This window comes from Actinia tenebrosa, unplaced genomic scaffold (assembly GCF_029948245.1).
Source record: "Actinia tenebrosa isolate PJP-AT-01 unplaced genomic scaffold, QUT_ActTen_1.0 PGA_scaffold1__47_contigs__length_23844297, whole genome shotgun sequence".
NCBI lineage: Eukaryota > Metazoa > Cnidaria > Anthozoa > Actiniaria > Actiniidae > Actinia > Actinia tenebrosa.
This window is the reverse complement of record NW_028292578.1, coordinates 7,497,432-7,516,748: the sequence shown is the minus strand read 5'-3', so window position 1 is coordinate 7,516,748 and position 19,317 is coordinate 7,497,432. Positions and strand designations below refer to the sequence as shown.

General features: G+C 37.5%; 1 protein-coding gene across 1 annotated transcript; it reads left to right on the top strand.

Annotated features, from left to right (window-relative positions):
* Window positions 1-112: 112 nt before the first annotated feature.
* LOC116308235 (solute carrier family 12 member 9) lies at window positions 113-19,187 on the top strand. Its single transcript, XM_089032250.1, has 35 exons — window positions 113-326; window positions 1,285-1,394; window positions 1,932-2,049; window positions 3,117-3,272; window positions 4,027-4,110; window positions 4,236-4,300; window positions 4,568-4,633; window positions 5,140-5,199; window positions 5,752-5,869; window positions 6,161-6,262; window positions 6,847-6,908; window positions 7,556-7,634; window positions 7,979-8,023; window positions 8,174-8,259; window positions 8,814-8,938; window positions 9,353-9,384; window positions 9,612-9,683; window positions 9,791-9,879; window positions 10,126-10,188; window positions 10,284-10,352; window positions 10,539-10,589; window positions 11,332-11,457; window positions 11,724-11,766; window positions 12,201-12,287; window positions 12,437-12,483; window positions 13,636-13,683; window positions 14,771-14,811; window positions 15,123-15,169; window positions 15,483-15,518; window positions 15,859-15,975; window positions 16,340-16,410; window positions 16,671-16,727; window positions 17,159-17,219; window positions 17,522-17,605; window positions 17,917-19,187. The coding sequence occupies exons 1-35, from the start codon at window positions 221-223 to the stop codon at window positions 17,976-17,978; spliced, it is 2,685 nt and encodes an 894-aa protein (XP_088888376.1). The 5' UTR covers window positions 113-220; the 3' UTR covers window positions 17,979-19,187.
* The last annotated feature ends 130 nt before the right edge of the window (window positions 19,188-19,317 follow it).

Sequence of the window (19,317 nt, the reverse complement as noted above, 5' to 3'; positions counted from 1 at the left end):
AAGGTCATAAAAATATTTAAAATAGGTGTTATTTAAGAGAAAAAAAATTTATTGACTGGAATATTTACTTCCGGTTTTGTGCGAAGGCTAGGCACAAAAGCAAAACAATCACATGAGCGATGATCGTGACTTTTATTTTCATCTTGCATCGTCGATATTCTCGTTAGGATAGACGCTCTAGAGAGAAGATTCAAGATCCTTGGGTGAAGTAATTCGTGTCATGCAAGGCGAATCTACGACTCATAGTTATAATATAATCCCATCAGCTCATTCTGGGTCAATGATTAGTTTTATAGGCGAACCAACTGTTCAAGAAGAAGATGATGGTGAGTTTCGAATCCGGCTTTTCTCTGATATCTGGCCACTACTTATTTTCAGCATTCACATTCAATTCACATTTTCCTTAGTATTTGTCTTAATGAATTTTGAGTTATAGAGAATTCTATATTTTATTAAAAAGATATCCAACCAAATTACGAAAGAATTAAAGAAAATTAAACATTACCTTGGATCCAAATAATACAAAAGACTAATTATATACCTCAAATTAAACATAAGAATACTATTAACATTTGCCTATTCTTTTGTACCATTTTTAACTTGGTTTATATATTATATTTCTTTAACCTGTGATTGGATGGTGAGGGTATTCACTAATCTGACCCAGTTAGCTGGTAAAAGCCCTCTTAATATTAAAGAAAAATAATGTGTCAGGACACAAAAGGCATGTATTAATCTATGCATCTAGTGTAAAGACGGATTTGACATTCTGCCTATGGAGGGCAAGTGAAATGGGCCAGGCATTAGAATATTCAATTGGCAGGAAATTCCAGGTTTTGTACTTTCTTCATTTGTTGCCCATTTTTTTACAGTCACACCACCGTACCTTTCAGATGAGGTCCCTTCTTTAAATAGTTCATCATTCAAGATGAATTAAATCAAATAGTGCCTCAGAACCCATAATGCACCTTCTCCCTGTCTTTATAATCATATGTAAACTTAAGCTCTGTAAAAAGATGCATAAAAAGAGTTTATCCAAGTCATCCGGACATATTAATTGTCTCTAGTATAAAAACAGCCGGCCAACATGCATGAGAAACTCATTTTCCCATTTCATTGCACATGCTATTATCTTAAAAAGTTATGCCCTAGCTGAATGAAATCTACTGTATCTATATAAAAAATGTGATTATTAAAGTGTCAGATGTGCCATCATTATGTGCCGTCAGATGTAAGGATTGAAAGTGAACATCACAAAATAATATGTTTTTCATCTTTTTTCAGACAACAGTCAGAGGGGAAAACTTTCTGCCATGTTTGGTGTGGTTGTTCCTGTTATCCTATCCATGTTCTCTGTCATCTTATTTCTAAGACTTGGGTATGTCGTTGGTCAGGTATGTACTATATTTATATTTTATCTATATTTTATGTAATTTAATGACACCACCATTATCATGCATCATACATCATCATCATCATCACCGTCATCATCATCATCACCATCGTCATCATCATCATCATCATTACCATCATCATTGTCATTATCATCACCATCACCATCATCATTGACTCACCATCATCATCACCATCATCATTATCATCACCATCATCATCATCACCATCATCATCACCATCATCATCACCATCATCGTCATTATTATTATAATTTCAAATTATAAATTGTTATGACAGCTACATAAGACTTAGCCATATTGTTTCTCACCCATACGAAAACTGCTCTGCTCTACATTACTGCTAATTAAATTTACTATAACTGCTGATTTAAAATCACATATTGGGCTACCTGTTGAGTTTTTCCACAGGTATCCCACATTCATTGAAAATAGGTTGATCATTTCATGTCATAGCATTATATTTTATTTTCTTATATATCAATACTTATATTAATTATAATGTGTGGATTTATCCAGGCTGGCTTGATAGCAGGCATTGCTCTGTTTGTTGTGGCTTATTTGGTTGTAAGTATCACAGTGCTGTCAATCTCAGCCATAGCAACCAATGGTGTCGTCAAGGGAGGAGGAGCCTATTGTATCCTAACCTTTAATCTTTTAACAATGAAATGCACATTTTATTTTCTATTGCCGTAAGTTAGATAACTCCTGGTCCCTGGGGTCATTGCATCACCCTCTTTAAATAAAGTTCATACACGACTTTCAAAAATGGCCGCCAAACGCGGTTGGGGCTAGGGACAGTTGAATGGAAGCGAGGTAAATAAGGCCTCATTAGTAAACAAAATCTACTCAGTACGACAGTATGTCATTCATCTCGCCAATTTGAGTTCTTTTTTTTTGAGGCCTTACTTACCTCTCTTCCATTCAATTGCCCCTAGTCCCAACCGAGTTTGGCAGTTACTTTTGAAAATCGTGTATAAACATGTATCTTGCAATTACTACAAGACACCATTCTGGCATTAAAAGCATACATTTATGACCTTTTACTGGTTGTACAACACTTGGATAATTCAATTATCCAAGTACTGACTTAACATTGGCTAACAAAAGGTCAATCAGTGGATGACGGCAAAGTAATGACCGATGGTTCAACTATGATTAGCCAACAGTCAGCACTAATCATATCAGTGCATGTTTGGTGTTCATAAAATACAAATTTACCCATTGTGGCATCATTGTCTGTACTTTTTCGATGACCTCTTGGTGTAGGTTGGTCATGAATGTGCAAGAGCTGGTATTCTTAATAATAATGATGACATATTGAGGATGAGGAGGAGGAGGAGGACGATGATGGCAGCAATGGTGGTGGTGATAGTGATGGTGTTTGTTGCTGGTTGGCGATGGCGATGGCGATGGCGATGGTGATGGCAATGTCAATGGTGATGCCGATGGCGATGGTAAAGGCGATGGCGATGGTAAAGGCCATGGCAATGGTGAGGGCGATGACAATGATGATTAAGATTGTATTAGTAATGGTGATGGCAATGGTGATGGTGATGGTGATGGTGATGGTGATGGTGATGGTGATGGTGATGGTGATGGTGATGGTGATGGTGATGGTGATGGTGATGGTGATGGTGATGGTGATGGAAATAATAACATCCCTGGATTATAATCCTTGATTCAATTACCAATAAATCCCAGACATGATAAGCAGGACTCTTGGTCCAGAGTTTGGAGGCTCTATTGGAGTGATATTCTTCTTTGCTAACGTTTTTTCAAGTGCTTTATACATTTTGGGTTTTGTTGAAGCAATAATCAACAACTTTGGTCCTGCAGGCTTTTTGGCACAAGTATCTGGTATATATGATATTTGTTTGTTTTTCCATCTTATACCTTTTTCGCATTACAAATTACTGCTGTGTTCCTTGATTACAGGCTCATACTCAGGCTTGACCTTTTTTCAGTGTACAATATATTCACATTCAAATACTAACAGTAAAGTAAAGAATGCACAACTTCAACAATACAAAGGCTGACCTTCACTGAAATACATGTTTTGAATATTCTGCACAAAATTGAGCTAACCCTGAGCAACAGAGAACTCAAAACTGGAGTATAATGAAGACCATTATATCATATGTAAAAGTCCATTTTTAGCTCCTGACTTGACATAGCAGACCTCATATAGCTGTTTGACAAAGAGAAGAAGGATTGAACAAGACAGAGAGAGCCCGGGGAGGGGGGGGGGGGTGTACTCCCCTATATTTGCTATATGGGTATGTGCCACCAAACAGGGTATGGTTTTCAGCGATTCTACTCTGGAACAGGGTATAATTATGAAATCACGCTCTCTCCTCCCTGGAACAGGATATCCATTTTTTGCAATACCGGAACAGGGTATGATGTTCAGCGATCTTGCTCTGGAACAGGGTATGAATTTCAGCGATTTTACTCTAGAACAGGGTCAGGGTTCAGTGGGCTCAGCGGCACATGCCTACCCTAAATGGGCAAGAGTACCCCCCCAGGAGAGAGAGAGAGCCAGAGAGTTCTGATATGCTATAGATTTCCCAGAGAAATAAAACATGATTGTTTTGGATTTATTTTTTATTAGAATTACAGCAAAGTTACTGGTATGAGCTACTTTATGGCACTTGTGTTCTTCTGCTCTGCCTTGCCGTTTGCCTTGTGGGTGCAGGTAATAAATATTGTTTTATATACTCATTAGAATAGAAATTAAAATGATATCCTCCTTTTACTCTAGTGATTATGTAATGCAAATGTCATGAGTTTAGTGCGTTTTTTTCCCCAATTATCTCACAGAAATGTTTGCCAAGACATCTTTTATCATCTTTTTGGCTGTGATAACTGCTGTTGTCACTGCAATGGTAAGCTAGTTTTTTTCTTCATCCATTTATTTAATCTTCTTATCCATTCATCCATCTATTCATTCTCTCATTCATCTGTCCATCCATATATCCCTCCCTCCCTAGCTCCCTCATCTATCCATTCATCCATCTGTCCATCCAAACATACATTCATTGCTTTGCTATTCCTTTTCAATAATTGTTATTGTTCACATATAGATAATGAATGATTATGCAGTTAGTTATAAAAAGTCTAAATATTATAATTTTCCTTTTCCATTTGATCAGGTCAGTTTCATCATTCAGAACAAAATGCAGGTACACCCAGCAAGTGCCAATCTAGACAGCTTAAATGTAAGTGATACTACTTTAACCTGTATGACATACTCTAACTAGTAAAATGATGGTTGGCCTTTGTGGTCCTGGCTATAGGGCTTAACCAGGAGGATAACAAGAGGGTTGTGATAGGCCTAGCTTCTGCACTAGCTAAAAGGTCACATGATGTTCACTTTGACATACTTTATCATTTTCAGGGCAAAACAATACACCTTTTTGACTTGGGCGTAATGTTTTCCCATTTCAGACCATGTGTCATTCCCAAGAGTATATATATTTTTGTTTGATAGTTGCACATGAGAAGACACAAATATGGATACAACTCAAACAAATTGAATCTTATTCTCAAGGGAATGACACATGCTTTGAAATGGGAAAATATTAAGCCCAAAGTAAAAAGTTTTATACATATTCATTCCACTGGTTGTTTTAAGGATTCTAATGGGTCAGAACAACACCTTGCCCAAACACAGTGTTGTATATACTGAACATCATCAGCTTATAACCTGGCTCTTTGATTTCAGCGAAACATTACATACCATTACACAGGTTGGAGCTTTAAGACAGCGAAGAGAAACCTTTGGGTAAATGAATGATAAATAAATGTAATTTTGTTTTACAGTTATAATGTTGTTGCTGCTGCTGTTAGTGTTGTTTATGCTGCTAACTGCAGATGTTGTTGTCTCTACTACTGCTGGTACTGCTATTGCTGTTGCTGCTGCTGCTGTTAGTGTTGTTGATGCTGCTACTGTTGATGTTGTTGCCTCTACTACTGCTGGTACTGCTATTGCTGTTGTTGCTGCTGCTGTTAGTGTTGTTGATGCTGCTACTGCTGATCAATGTTGTTGCCTCTACTACTGCTTGTACTGCTATTACTGTTGTTGCTGCTGCTGTTAGTGTTGTTGATGCTGCTACTGCTGATCAATGTTGTTGCCTCTACTACTGCTTGTACTGCTATTACTGTTGTTTTTGTTGCTGTTGTTGTTGATGTTGTTTTTGTTGCTGCGGATATTATTGCTGTGGTTGCTGCTGTTGCTGCTAGAATTGTCGCTAGACAATTGCTTTTTCTACTGCAACTACATAATTATTGCATTTATTTTTAGTTATTATCTTCTAATATTATTTTACCTTCACAGCCTGAATTCAGCAAAGACTACTCAGCAGCAAGAACCAAAAAAGAATTTCATAAACTTCATAAACTTGATGCCCTGTCTGTTTTTGGAGTTCTCTTCAATGGCGTCACAGGAATCATGGGTAGGGACGCTCACTTTACTCCAAACCTTGCTGTTGTAAATTGATGCTACCCTTATTTATTCATCTTAATATTACATACTAATCCTTGTTACAGTATTTCGAATGCCACAGAGTGCTTTTGAAATTTCCACTTGGTAGGGGAGGTCAGTGAAAGCATTACAGAGTTTACAAGACGTATGAAAGAAAATCATTGGGGAGGGGTGGGTATGGATAATTTCTGGAACTACACAATCTTCATATTACATTTAATACTTATCCTTATTTTGAATGCTTTTTTTACCAATCTTGAAGCTGGCGTCAACATGTCAGGTGACCTAAAGAACCCCGGACGTGCAATACCATTTGGTACCTTGTGGGGATGTCTCATTACCTTTGTCATCTACATCATATTGGGTCTGTTAATTTATACACTGTCATATTTACTATATGCTTGCAACCTTTATTTTATTTCGGTTCAGTTCACTCCTGTCACTAGTTCAGGTCAGCTATGTTCATTACAGAGTTCTATGCAACATGCTTTTTAGGATAAATGTACTATATTTTTCTGCGCTGTACACAGTGAAAGCTCAGACTCATAATAAATCCAACACTACAACAGTAGGCCTCACACAAATTCTTTACTATCTAGTACCCTTTCTATGGTTTCATCCTTGTGTTTTCCTCCAAGACCCTTAGTATCCACCACCTCATGTGTGCACATGGCTCTGTTCATAAATATACCACACTTGCTAACTTGGGATATACTACATGTATTTTGGGACCTGATCCCATCATACACTTCCTATTCCCAGAAGTGCTGTCATATATATATAATTGTTCCAACCTGAGCTTATACTTTTGATAACGCAGTTATTTCTTGGGTAGAGTGATAAGCAAAAGTTTTTTTCAAAAACATGTCATCTACTGTGATTCTAATTAAACTATTTGAGTGTTTGAAAATAGCTATGGTATTGGATAATCTGATTGTTTGTTAACAGTTATCTGCACCGGTTTTACCTGCTCAAGGGAACTGTTGCATGAGAATTATAACTATTTGCAGGTAATTAAACAGAACATTGTTCTGCATCTGGTTTTTCATTGTACCTTCCTTATTTCCTTTATCTTTTCCTTCGTTTGTATATTTGTTCGTTCCTTCCAACTTTTTTTCCTTCAGTTGTTCATTCATTTTTTTCATTTAATCGTTTGTTCCTTCCTTCCTTCCTTCCTTCCTTCCTTCCTTTCTTCCTTCCTTCCTTCCTTCCTTCTTTCCTTGCTTCCTTGCTTCCTTCTTTCCTTGCTTCCTTCCTTCCTTGCTTCCTTCCTTCCTCCCTTCCTTCCTTCCTTCCTCCCTCCCTCCCTTCCTCTCTCCCTTCCTCCCTACTTCACTTTCTTATGCTTCCCTCTTTTCTTTATTCATTCGTTCAATGCTCTCTCTATTTCATTCATTCATCCATCTATACATTTTTTCCCTTCCTTTAAGTTCATTCACTGAGCTATCTATTTCACCTTCAGTTTACCTTCAAATGCGTTTTGTATTCCTTCCATTTATTTATTCCTCTATTCATATCATATTCATATCAGATTTTTCTCCCTTTTATTCATCCCATTCCTCTATTTCATATCAACATACAAACATATATATACAAAGTTTCATATAGTATATTAAGGTCAAGTTTACTGATGTCAATACTTGATAAATTGTTCCAGCCAATTGACAAGGTTCCAGTCATCATCGCCATCGGTGTCTTTGCTGCTACTCTATCTGCAGCTTTGAGCTGTCTTATCGGTGGGTCACTTCATAGATTCTACTTCCATAGACGACAATATATATATGATTTATGATTTATATAGCGATTTTTTCTATATGGATATTTTCAAATGCGCTTTACAATGAGTTGTGAAAGAGAGGTGGTTAGTATGAGGTGTGTAGCCCCTGAGGGTGGTCACTGCCAGGGTTTCTTTACGTCCTCAGTGGTACTTTTACGTCACTTCGATATTGGTTAGTAATGACCACGACCTCCCGCACAATAGTCCGATGCTCAAACAACTGATCCAGTAAAACAATATTATCATAAAGAATAATGCTCTTTTTGAATATGTTTTTACTTGACTGTTTTATGTGTTCTGCAGGTGCCTCTCGTATCCTACATGCTCTTGCCAAAGACAAACTTTTTGGTAAGAATATCCATAGCTTGTTGGCTTTTTCTATTTATCATCAGATCTGCTCTTTCTCCTGGAAATCAAACAGCAATAGCTCAATTTGTCTTTATTTTATTTACGATTTATGATTTAGGAACTCTAACGTATTGGTATTTTATGTCACAGGTGTCGTTCTTCAACCATTTGTGAAGGTTTCTGATAGAAACAATGAACCGATTCGTGCTGTTTTGCTCTCCTGGTTTTTTGTTCAGGTGTGCATACATATAGAAACTTTTTGACGCAAATGTCATGGAAACACTTTTATTGACGTCCACCAAAACCCTATTTTGTCGCGACGGCAAATGTCATGGAAACACTTTGATTGACGTCCACCAAAACCCTATTTTGTCGTGACGGCTCGTCATGGAAACACTTTGATTGACGTCCACCAAAACCCTATTTTGTTGTGACGGCAAATGTCATGGAAACACTTTGATTGACGTCCACCAAAACCCTATTTTGTCGTGACGGCAAATGTCATGGAAACACTTTGATTGACGTCCACCAAAACCCTATTTTGTCGTGACGGCTCGTCATGGAAACACTTTGATTGACGTCCACCAAAACCCTATTTTGTTGTGACGGCAAATGTCATGGAAACACTTTGATTGACGTCCACCAAAACCCTATTTTGACGTGACAGCAAATGTCATGGAAACACTTTGATTGACGTCCACCAAAACCGTATCTTGACGTGACGCAAATCGTACGATTCCGCGCATGCTTTTGAGAAGCACAACTGTAAAACACCGTCTTTTGTTTCCAGATCGTTTTATTCTTGGGTAAAGTCAACAAAGTAGCACCACTAGTCAGTATGTTTTTCTTGTTGTCATATGGCGTTACAAACCTGGCTTGTTTCGCACTCAAAGTTGCTTCAGCGCCAAATTTCAGGTACGTATACCAAAAAGTCCCTCTCTTCCCTCTCGGCGCAGTACCTAAGAGCTCCAAGGATTAAGGAATGGGCCTTGCTCATGCGGCAGCCATGTTGACTAGAATACTAGATTTTTCCATGCGTAGTCTAACATATATTTATTGCTTGAGAATAAATTCCCATGAAAATAAACATGGCTGCCGTGTGAGTAAGGCACAGGAAATAAGATTGAAAAGCTAGGGAGCAGGGAACCAGGGGAAGGCAACGGAAATCCTGTGGTGGGCTAAAATTGTGGAGGTCTAGTACCTAGAATACTCTTTGAGGGCCTATCAATAGGACCCAACAAATTAGTCGAGCAAGTGCTGCCGCAAAGCAGCAATCATGAAGGTTAAACGAATGTCAACAAACTATTCTTTTCTCGTTTTTCTTTATAGACCAACCTTCAAGTACTTTTCATGGCAGACGGGTCAGTGCCAACGATTGAGCTTTAAATGATGTTTTTTTATCATTAATTTTCGAGTGTTGTGAAATGTTTTGGTGCATTGTGCATTGTGGTCTAGCTTGGGTACAAACAATACCATGTAAGGCATTGTAAACAAAAGATGTTTGTACCCAAGCTCATGTTCGCTAATAAAGGTTTCAGTATGGTACGGCGTTATTTAAACACGTTCATTTCCCTTGATATTTTTTCAGCATTGTTTGGGGCTGTCTTCTGTTTCGTCATCATGTTCTGCATCAATCCGTTGTACGCAACTATTTCTGTAGGTAAGCACCAGTAATCCACGGCTACAGGAATACTACTCACTGAAAATAGTGCTGCCTGCCTGCCTGCCTGCCTGCCTGCCTAATTGTTATACCTTGTTGTATTCCAGCTGTCATGATCATGCTATTCGTGTTTATTTCTCTACGTGCTCCCATTACTCCATGGGGTGATGTATCCCAAGCGCTCATCTATCATCAGGTATACTATCGTATATAGGTATCGATGTCTTTACCTTGGGCCGGTGTAATGTTTTCCCATTTCAGACAAAGTTTCATTCCCTACAGTATCATTTTTTTGTTTATGGTGCAACTCAAAGAAAAAGATCTTATTCTCTAGGGAATGATACGTGGTCTAAAATGGAAAAACATTTTGCTGAAGTCATGATTTTATAACCTTCGAATCAATAGTTGTCCCTCACTGTTTAGCGTGTTTGTCTTATCTCAGGTTCGAAAGTATCTTCTGCGACTCGACATTAGGAAAGACCATGTGAAATTCTGGAGACCACAGGTTGGTGAAATGCCGGCATGTTCCATATGATACCGTAAAAAATAACATTCTTTAAAACATTCGATTTTAATTAGAACTAATTGCTTTCCTCACAGGTTCTTCTCCTCGTGTCCAATCCTCGTTCAAGCTACAATCTTATCGACTTTGTTAACGATATCAAAAAGGTACACTAAACATATGATAATCATGTTAACACTTTATCCGGCGCAAATTCTATGAAGCAGCACTGGTATCGTAGGGTTAAGAGCACTCGCCTCTTACAACAATATTTTTGTTAAGTGTTTGGGAGGTGGGAGGGGGCTAGAGTTTCCTTTAACATCCGTTGTACCTATGTTTGATTTTTTTCCCAGAGCGGGATGTACATCATTGGACATGTGCAAGTAGATGAGTTTAATCCTGATGTAAGTGCTAGCTTCAACCTGGACTTTCAATAACATAGTTTTCTTGAACTTCAACAAACAATAGGCCTAAGAATATCTTTATATGACTTTGTTACTCATTGCAGAACATTTTCTATAAATGAAATTTGACACTCAACGGATCATGGTAGATACGTGAACGTCATTCGTTTAATAGAAAACAGCGTCTTCACAGGCATCTCCTTTGCTCTTTTTTGATCCTTGGACTTCCTGTGGCGAGGACAAAAAAGACAAAGGGGGAGGGGAGGAAGAAAGAAGATGAGGAGATGCCACTCCTCTCGCTTTTTCTCTCCCTCGTCTCCACTCCTCCTCCTCTATAGTTTGTCCTAGTTCTTGTCTGCGATAAAATTTAACACAGGGATCCCAACAGAGAATATATGGGGTAGCCTGCGGAGAAGGCTAGTACGAGACCAGAACTTATTCAATCTAGAAACCGGGGCACTAGACCATTACGGCACAGAATGTCCGTACCCAAAGTTGTTCACGATCTTGGACATTTTTCTTGAATCACAGAAACAAAATTCATTCTTAAAAAAAGTGAATAATGAGGAAACTTAAACACCATGTAAAGACGTTTTGTAGCTGTTCTGACGGTTTGGATTTTAGTTGGAGTAAATCCTGAAATGGTAGGATCTTTAATTGGCATTGGCATTCAGTTCACTCCCATTATAGGAATCCTGAACTACTTGCTTTTAAAACCACGTTAATTACTTTCGTCATTCAGGCTGTGGAGAAGCACAGAAAAGACCTCGGTTCCTGGTTAAGCTTTGTTGATTGTGCTGAAATCAAGTCATTCGTTGAGTTGACCATCGCGCCGTCTGTACGTCAGGGTGCACAGAATCTGATACTGGTAAGTTGAGATTTGATTGACTTGATTGAAATAGTTTTCGTATGAGTGGGAAACGATACGGTAAATTCGTAGCCGTGCTCTAGGCGTACCGTATCTTAACGCAACCGTAACTACGCGTCGTGATTGGATGAATTACTCAGTGGAAGACAATGGGAAGCCATTTCAATGTTACGGTATGTGTAAGTCAGTACCATATGTTACCACTTTTACGATAACCCCTCGAACATTCTTCTTTCGTTGCTTTACGTTCTTATGTTTCTCCTCAGACATCAGGCCTCGGAAGTATGAGAGCCAACACAGTTGTATTAGGTAGGTTAATGTTTTCAATCCATGGATGTACTGATCTCGGAAAGTATGCCGAAGGTGTGCGCTGCTATTGCGCGCTGCCTCTCACCGCTATGCTTATTGGTTCGATACTCAGGCTATCTTATGTGACTAGAGTCGCTGCTTGGTTCTTTCCTTTGCTTTGAGGGGTTTTCTCTGAGTTTTCTCGCTTTTCTCTTTCTTTAAAAATCAACAGTTCTCAACCCCAGATTGGGAATTAGTGCAAGGGTCTATTAAGTGTTACCCTCGAAAAACGAAGACGATTTATTTATTTTTATTATCGTCATCAAAATCTGATCTTTAAACCCATTGTACATATACATACGTGCATACATAAGCTTTATTTGTTATCTATTTATATCTTAAAGTGAGAATAACTTTTGACGTTCTCATGAAGTCAGTATATTTTTTCTGCTCAGGTTTTTTCGATGATAACTTGCACGAGGATAGGTTGTCTCGAGGACTTTTTAAGAAGTCAAAATTCTTTTTTAAAAGAAATAAACCAGGTAAGAAAAATATTTTTTTAAATTTTTACCTGAAATATGGAAATGAGAGGGGAAAAAAGGAATGAGAAAGGGAAAGAAAGTAGAAAAAAAAACATAGTTTAACATAAGTTTTTTTGGGATCAGATTAATGGGAATTCTATATTTTTCAGAGCTTTTCCAGCAAGTGTTGGCTAATCTGCCTCGTCTAAGAGTATCTGTAAGTCATGAACCCTAAAGGTCTTTAGTCATTAAATATTGAATCAACATAAAAGCAGCACAAACATCTCTTCAATCAACGTAACTTTAAGCATTTTGGATGTTTATCAGCTGGCATCGTCTCTTGTCATTGATCGTCTTTTTACAATAACTTATTTTTTAAATTTCTCTTGCGCTGATTGGCTATTTTTCATCATCAATAAGAAGACAACAGTTGGTCGTTTTGAGTCGATTGCTAAAAACGAAAAGTCTTTATCGTTTTTGTTTTTGTTTTCATCAGTATTATCTTTCGATAGTACCATCATAGGTATCACCACTACCATCATCGTTATCACCACTACCATCATAGTTATCACCACTACCATCATAGTTATCACCACTACCATCATAGTTATCACCACTACCATCATCGTTATCACCACTACCATCATAGTTATCACCACTACCATCATAGTTATCACCACTACCATCATAGTTATCATCACTACCATCATCGTTATCACCACTATCATCATAGTTATCACCACTACCATCATAGTTATCACCACTACCATCATAGTTATCACCACTACCATCATCGTTATCACCACTACCATCATAGTTATCACCACTACCATCATAGTTATCACCACTACCATCATCGTTATCACCACTACCATCATAGTTATCACCACTACCATCATCGCTATCACCACTACCATCATCGTTATCACCACTACCATCATCGTTATCACCACTACCATCATAGTTATCACCACTACCATCATAGTTATCACCACTACCATCATCGTTATCACCACTACCATCATCGTTATCACCACTACCATCATAGTTATCACCACTACCATCATAGTTATCACCACTACCATCATCGTTATCACCACTACCATCATAGTTATCACCACTACCATCATAGTTATCACCACTACCATCATCGTTATCACCACTACCATCATCGTTATCACCACTACCATCATAGTTATCACCACTACCATCATCGTTATCACCACTACCATCATAGTTATCACCACTACCATCATCGCACCATCTAAAACAATTTAGTTCACCTTTTTACTTTTCTCTTCGATGGTGTTTGTTTTGTAGAGCTCTAACCTAACTTATAATCCTAACCGATCTTTTTTCAAATCTTTAGAAAGGTGATCAAGAAATGAATCTGAATGACTATGTTGGAATTGTCAAGGTATGTGTGTGACAGAGTGGATTTCGCGTGACTATTAAATATCGCATCACGCGGCACGGTCACGGTACGGAATTATAATAACCTATGAACCAATCACACCTCGAATGATTAAGTACTGATCATGCAATCAGAATGCCAGGACATGGCACGGTATGTCACGTCAGAGTACCGTGATGTTTTGTTCAGTTGTACAAAATTGCTTTTATTAAGAGAACATGAATAAGAGAGGGAAACTTCTTAATAACGCGCGCGCAATGTAAATTCATGGTTGGGCTCTCGGTTGGGCTATTTTTAGTAACCGGTCGATGCAGTTTAAATTTCGCCTTACCCTACTCCCGTGCGTCATCAACTTGCGCGCGTGCGCCACAGGCTAACCACTCTAATAAATGAAAGAAATACTAAATGGTGTCTTGTCTTTGTCTTTTTATGCGCGCGCGCTATCGATTTTTTGTCATCTCACCTACCCCCCTTGGTAACAGTTTTGTTTTTCTACTATACAATATACTAACAAGGTAGGCAACTTCACGGGCTTCCTGTGGAAAATTCAAACTTTCACGAGAGAAAGCTACGAATTTATCCAGATATTTTGACTTCGAAAACAAAAAAAGTATACAGAACGTCGTACTTACATCTAATCTTCAATAATTTAAAGGATTTTTGATAATAAATTCTCTATAAGGAGGGGTTTTTTGGGCTTTTTTAGCGAAAACTTATGTGTCGTCAGTTATGCTTGCATCCGAGCGGGCCTGAACACGAGAAAAGGGATCCACTATATTGTATAGTAGAAAAACAAAACTGTTACCAAGGGGGTAGGTGAGATGACAAAAAATCGATAGCGCGCGCGCATAAAAAGACAAAGACAAGACACCATTTAGTATTTCTTTCATTTATTAGAGTGGTTAGCCTGTGATTAGAAGTTTCCCTCTCTTATTTATGCTATCTTGCTTTTATCTTTAATGTTTGCTTTTTTTTAGCTGAGCTGGAGAACTTGCCTTTTATTTCATTCCAATGTATTCTTTTGTACCCCAATCACTAGACTGTTGCTATTTCCAGCTTTCGTTAATCTCTTGTTCGTTCGCATGTGTAGGACTGTATTGCGATGGGAAAGAATGTCTGTATAGCAAGAAAGTAAGTTGCTCTACTTATATAATATGCGCTTCATTATCTCTTCTCAGATGATGAGAACAATCAGTCAATCCCTGATATCGTGTGAAAAAAAGAGACCTTTACTGAGCACGACGTTCTTGCAATAGTACCTCAAACTGCAGTTAAATGTTAGGCGTTTTCCGTCAAACGTTCGACAGGCCTAAGGTCCTGCGGGAAAGCTCTGCCGGATTGCAAATTTAAATTCCCAATATATTTTAAAATCAGCAGCATATTAGGAGATCTTGTGAAAACTTTGTAAAGCAAAACAATGTGTTCTTATATTTTTTATATAGTTTTGAGCTGCTGGACAAAAATTCCATTGCTAAAGGTGGTTATATAGGTAAGAAGAAGAACAAGAATCATTTGTTACGTTTCTGTTTCCTTGAGGAAGAGTGAGTGCGATTAATAATACTATATGGTCATTGACTTTGGTAAAAAGGATGAATAGGACTTAGAATGCTTCTTTATCTGCAATGGCAACTTCTCTTTGTCTTTAATTAACACTCAAATTAACATTTTTATGTTGAAAGAGAAAAAACATCATATGCTCTCTTGTAGCTATCAGTTTATCACAACACAGTATGACACAAAAGTTATTATGCTTGAACCAAAATAGCTTATCATTATACTGATGTTGCCTTTGCATGTTGTAGATGTTTGGCCAGTGAACGCTTCATTAATTAGAGAAGGTAAGATTTGTTCCCTAACTACGCCATTTTGAAAAGTCTATAACACAGGTAACCCATCAAAGAAAATAACCCCATTTGGAGGCGAAGAAATGGTGCATGTTTACTTGGATCTTGTTTATTGACATCATATCGATTCTTGAATACGTCTCTTTTCGTGGTTGTCTTTTGTCGTACTTTGCGATCTTGTGTTGTGACGTCATTTAAAGGTAGTGAGCACGTGTTCCACACGTGTTAAAGAACAGTCAAAGAACACGTGTAGCACACTCCGCGTAATAGAAAAAGAAGCTGCATTGACTCGTTAAACTAACGTTTGTATGATTTCATCCATCCATTTTTTCAGGTCTATTGAGTCCTTTTGACTTCACATTTCTGTTGATTCTTCAACTGAGTTGTGTTCTTCACATGGTACCATTCTGGGAGAGCAGGACGACGCTACGCATCTTGACAGTCGTTGGAGGTTAGTGATGGTTTGAAAAAAAAAACAGCTACAACAAAATCAACAGCGACAAACACCAACAGTAACAACAACAACCCCAGCAGCAGCAACAGCATCAGCAGCTCTGTGCTGCAGTAACAACAGCAACATCAGCAGTAACAACTGCAACAGCACCAAAAGCAACAGCAACAATAACAACAGCATCATCATCATCATCATCAGCAACAACAACAATAACAGCAGGAACAACGGCAGCAATAACAGTAAGAACAACAACAACAACGACAACAACAGCAGCAGCAGCAGCAAAATATATAACAACTAATTTTCCCCCCTTAAATGTTTTAAAACCAGTTTTGCAACTAAAGTGTATTGATTATTACAGAAAACAGGGCAGAGGAGGAATGCACCTTGATAAAGCTTTTAAAAGAGTTGCGTATCCCTGCAGAAGTTAGGGTAAGAGATGGCTAATAGTTATGATAAAATAATAAAATGAAACACCACACACTTCGCGAGGTACTCTTACTTCCATTCTGACCCCATCCATCTCACCCGACCCTTTAATTTTTTAAAAACTAAAAGCTCAAAAGGTAAAGGTAATTCTACCTACTCCGACGTCGCAAGGAAAGGTTGCCCGATTCTCCAGAGTGACCAGGGACTCATGTTTGAATCGCTCGAAGGTGCGCTTTTCACTAAAGAGATTTTATCGTTGATAGATGGTTCACGCATTGAATGAAGATCCTACCAGGGCTAAAAACGCCGATGGCTATCTGGTAAGTTTTCGAAAGGTAATTATAAAAAGAATAAAATGAAAGAAAGAAGGGAGAAAAGAATGAATAAACGAAACTCGAAGACAGATTTGAAAAAAAAAAAAGAGAGAAAGAAAGAAGGGAAAAAAGAAAGAAAGAAAGAAGGAAGGAAAGAAAGAAAGAAAGAAAGAAGGTAAGTTTTCTCTTAAGTATTTATACTGAGGATAACTTAATGAAATTAAATTTTCAAAAAACGCCCGCTTTAACTCCACGCTGCATGTAATATATACAATACATGTATATGCAGGATTCCGACTTTAATAAAATCGGAGAACTCTACTAGCATGTGATGCCCAATAAAGCTGTGCCACTTTAGCGTTTAGACTTGAAATAATGCTTTGTTGTTATGGCATATATAGATCTTTGATTTTTTTTTTTTTTTTCTGTTCTCGCAGCCTGCGTCAAACTGGTACAGAGACATCAATCATCTAATGCGAACACACTCCAGCGAAGCAAGTAAGTCATTTTTGCGAAGCAAATTCTCGGCGAACGTTTTTAACTAATTTATCTGGATATTAGGTGGCTATTTCTGCGTTAGTTTTGTTTCCGCTCTCTGTTACTGGTAAAAGAAAGGAATAAGACTATACAATATGAACTTATTTTGAAACGTAAGATTTTCATTTGAAAGGTTCTTGCACAATAGTTTGTAATTGTGGTTCCTTTTCATTCCTGGATTTGAGCGGAATTTAGGAGGAAAACAAGCCGGCTTAAAGAGCTAGAATGTATGAAATTGAGATATCATTTTTGTTCGTGTTTAGACGTGATCTTCACGGGACTTCCTCATCCACCACAAGAAGAAAACATGACTGAACAGTTTCTACAGGAATTATCCATTCTATCAGGTAACTATCACCATCCCTCCAGTTGCTGAAAAGATAAAAATAGAATAAAATAGTCGTTCTAGCGCTCTCGCATTAATTGGGGACACTTTTCACTCACACACACTACTACAAGATTCAATATTCTATGCAAATATCGCCCAACTCGCATTTTGAGTTTTACGGAGGGAAAAACTGGAGAAGTCGAAAAAAAACCCTTGTAGCATAGGAGAGAACAGAGTCAATTAAGTTGCCATATTTTCTCCTGACATTTTTTCATACTTTGAAGTTTTTAATTGACAGTTTTCATCATTCTATTTTGTCTTGTTTTCTAGAAAATCTTCCACCAATCATGATGGTATATGGTCGATCACCTGTGGTATCAACATCATTATAAACGAAAAGTGAATAACTCTTTAGGGTTGGAAACAAAGAACCTCTGTTAAACGACCACCAAAGTTCATGTTCTCTCGGCGACCACCATTTTAAGTGCTTCCCAATCATACGCGCGTGCAATCGTATAATTTTCTGTCTCGATAAAGTGAGTCAATCGAAGCTTTTCCATGACATCATTTAGTGCGACGTCACTTGTGTGAAAAAAGACTTCCGGATCCGAAAAAGCAGTTTATAAACATTTCTCTTACGTTTTCTTCATGACAGTGTTTGTTGTTCAAAGTTCTAATAGTTTCAGGGGAATGTGGAATCATTGAAAACATTTTTCAGTTTATTATTAGCGATTTTTACCAGTGAGTCAAAGCTAGGCTCTACAAGCACGTGACCTGGAAAACCCCTATATTTTCCAACAGTTTTATGGAAACACTTCTACTAACATCAACCAAAATTATCATTTGTCACGACACCAAATTGTACGATTTCGTGCGTGATTGGGAGCATTCTACTATTTCCCGACCGACGGTGGTTGCTCAATAGAAGTTTGGCTATATACTGAAAACCTCAAAGTGACGTTAACTCGGAAAACCTATTTACACTCTTTAAAGTATATTATAAATTTATATTCGTTTTTATATTTTTTTATTTGATTTTTTATATTCTCGAATACATTTTTATGCTGTTCTATCATTTTTTCATTCATTCTTTCTTTATAGACTTAAAGTTAGATGCATGTAGTTTGGGTATCAATAAGGATCTTAAGATAACGTTATCTATTTTCTATGCATAACACATTTTGGTAAACTAATAATTTTGAGCTTTATAGCTCTTGAGTACTATTCCTTTCTTTATGCTTGAGAAGCTAGGGTGAAACTAGAAACTTTCTTAGACGTCTGAGAGCTCTTAGCTGTCATCCAATTCACACCTATGTATCTAAATTATTGCCCGAATTCATACACCTATCAGCACAATGTTGCTTATAAATTTATTGCTTTATATAAGATCGCTATTTATAATATTAATGTATTTCTATTTTTTATTGGTAATAGTTGAAGATATGGGTTTATGATGATAAGGGCTTATTATTAGTTTTATAATGTAATAGTCATTTAAAATTAAACTATATTTGATAATTATAACCATGATAATGGTAAATTAAATCATTGATAACTGAATAAAAATATTATAGTTTGTAATAAATGACTGAACAACAAGAGTATTACAATTTTTCCTTTCATTAATAAATCCATCAAAGTGCTAATTAAATTAACTCCAGAAGGAGGTGCTCACCCCACCCCAATCCCCTGTCCTCCACTTCGATTCTCTTTTTAAGTATTCCATGTGAT

Excerpts from the sequence above, each read along its gene's own strand:
- LOC116308235 (XM_089032250.1), top strand. The coding sequence starts at position 221 with ATGCAAGGCGAATCTACGACTCATAGTTATAATATAATCCCATCAGCT. Across the intron at positions 14,812-15,122 it reads AATGTCTGTATAGCAAGAAA|TTTTGAGCTGCTGGACAAAA; the intron begins GTAAGTTGCTCT and ends TTTTTTATATAG. Across the intron at positions 15,170-15,482 it reads TGCTAAAGGTGGTTATATAG|ATGTTTGGCCAGTGAACGCT; the intron begins GTAAGAAGAAGA and ends TGCATGTTGTAG.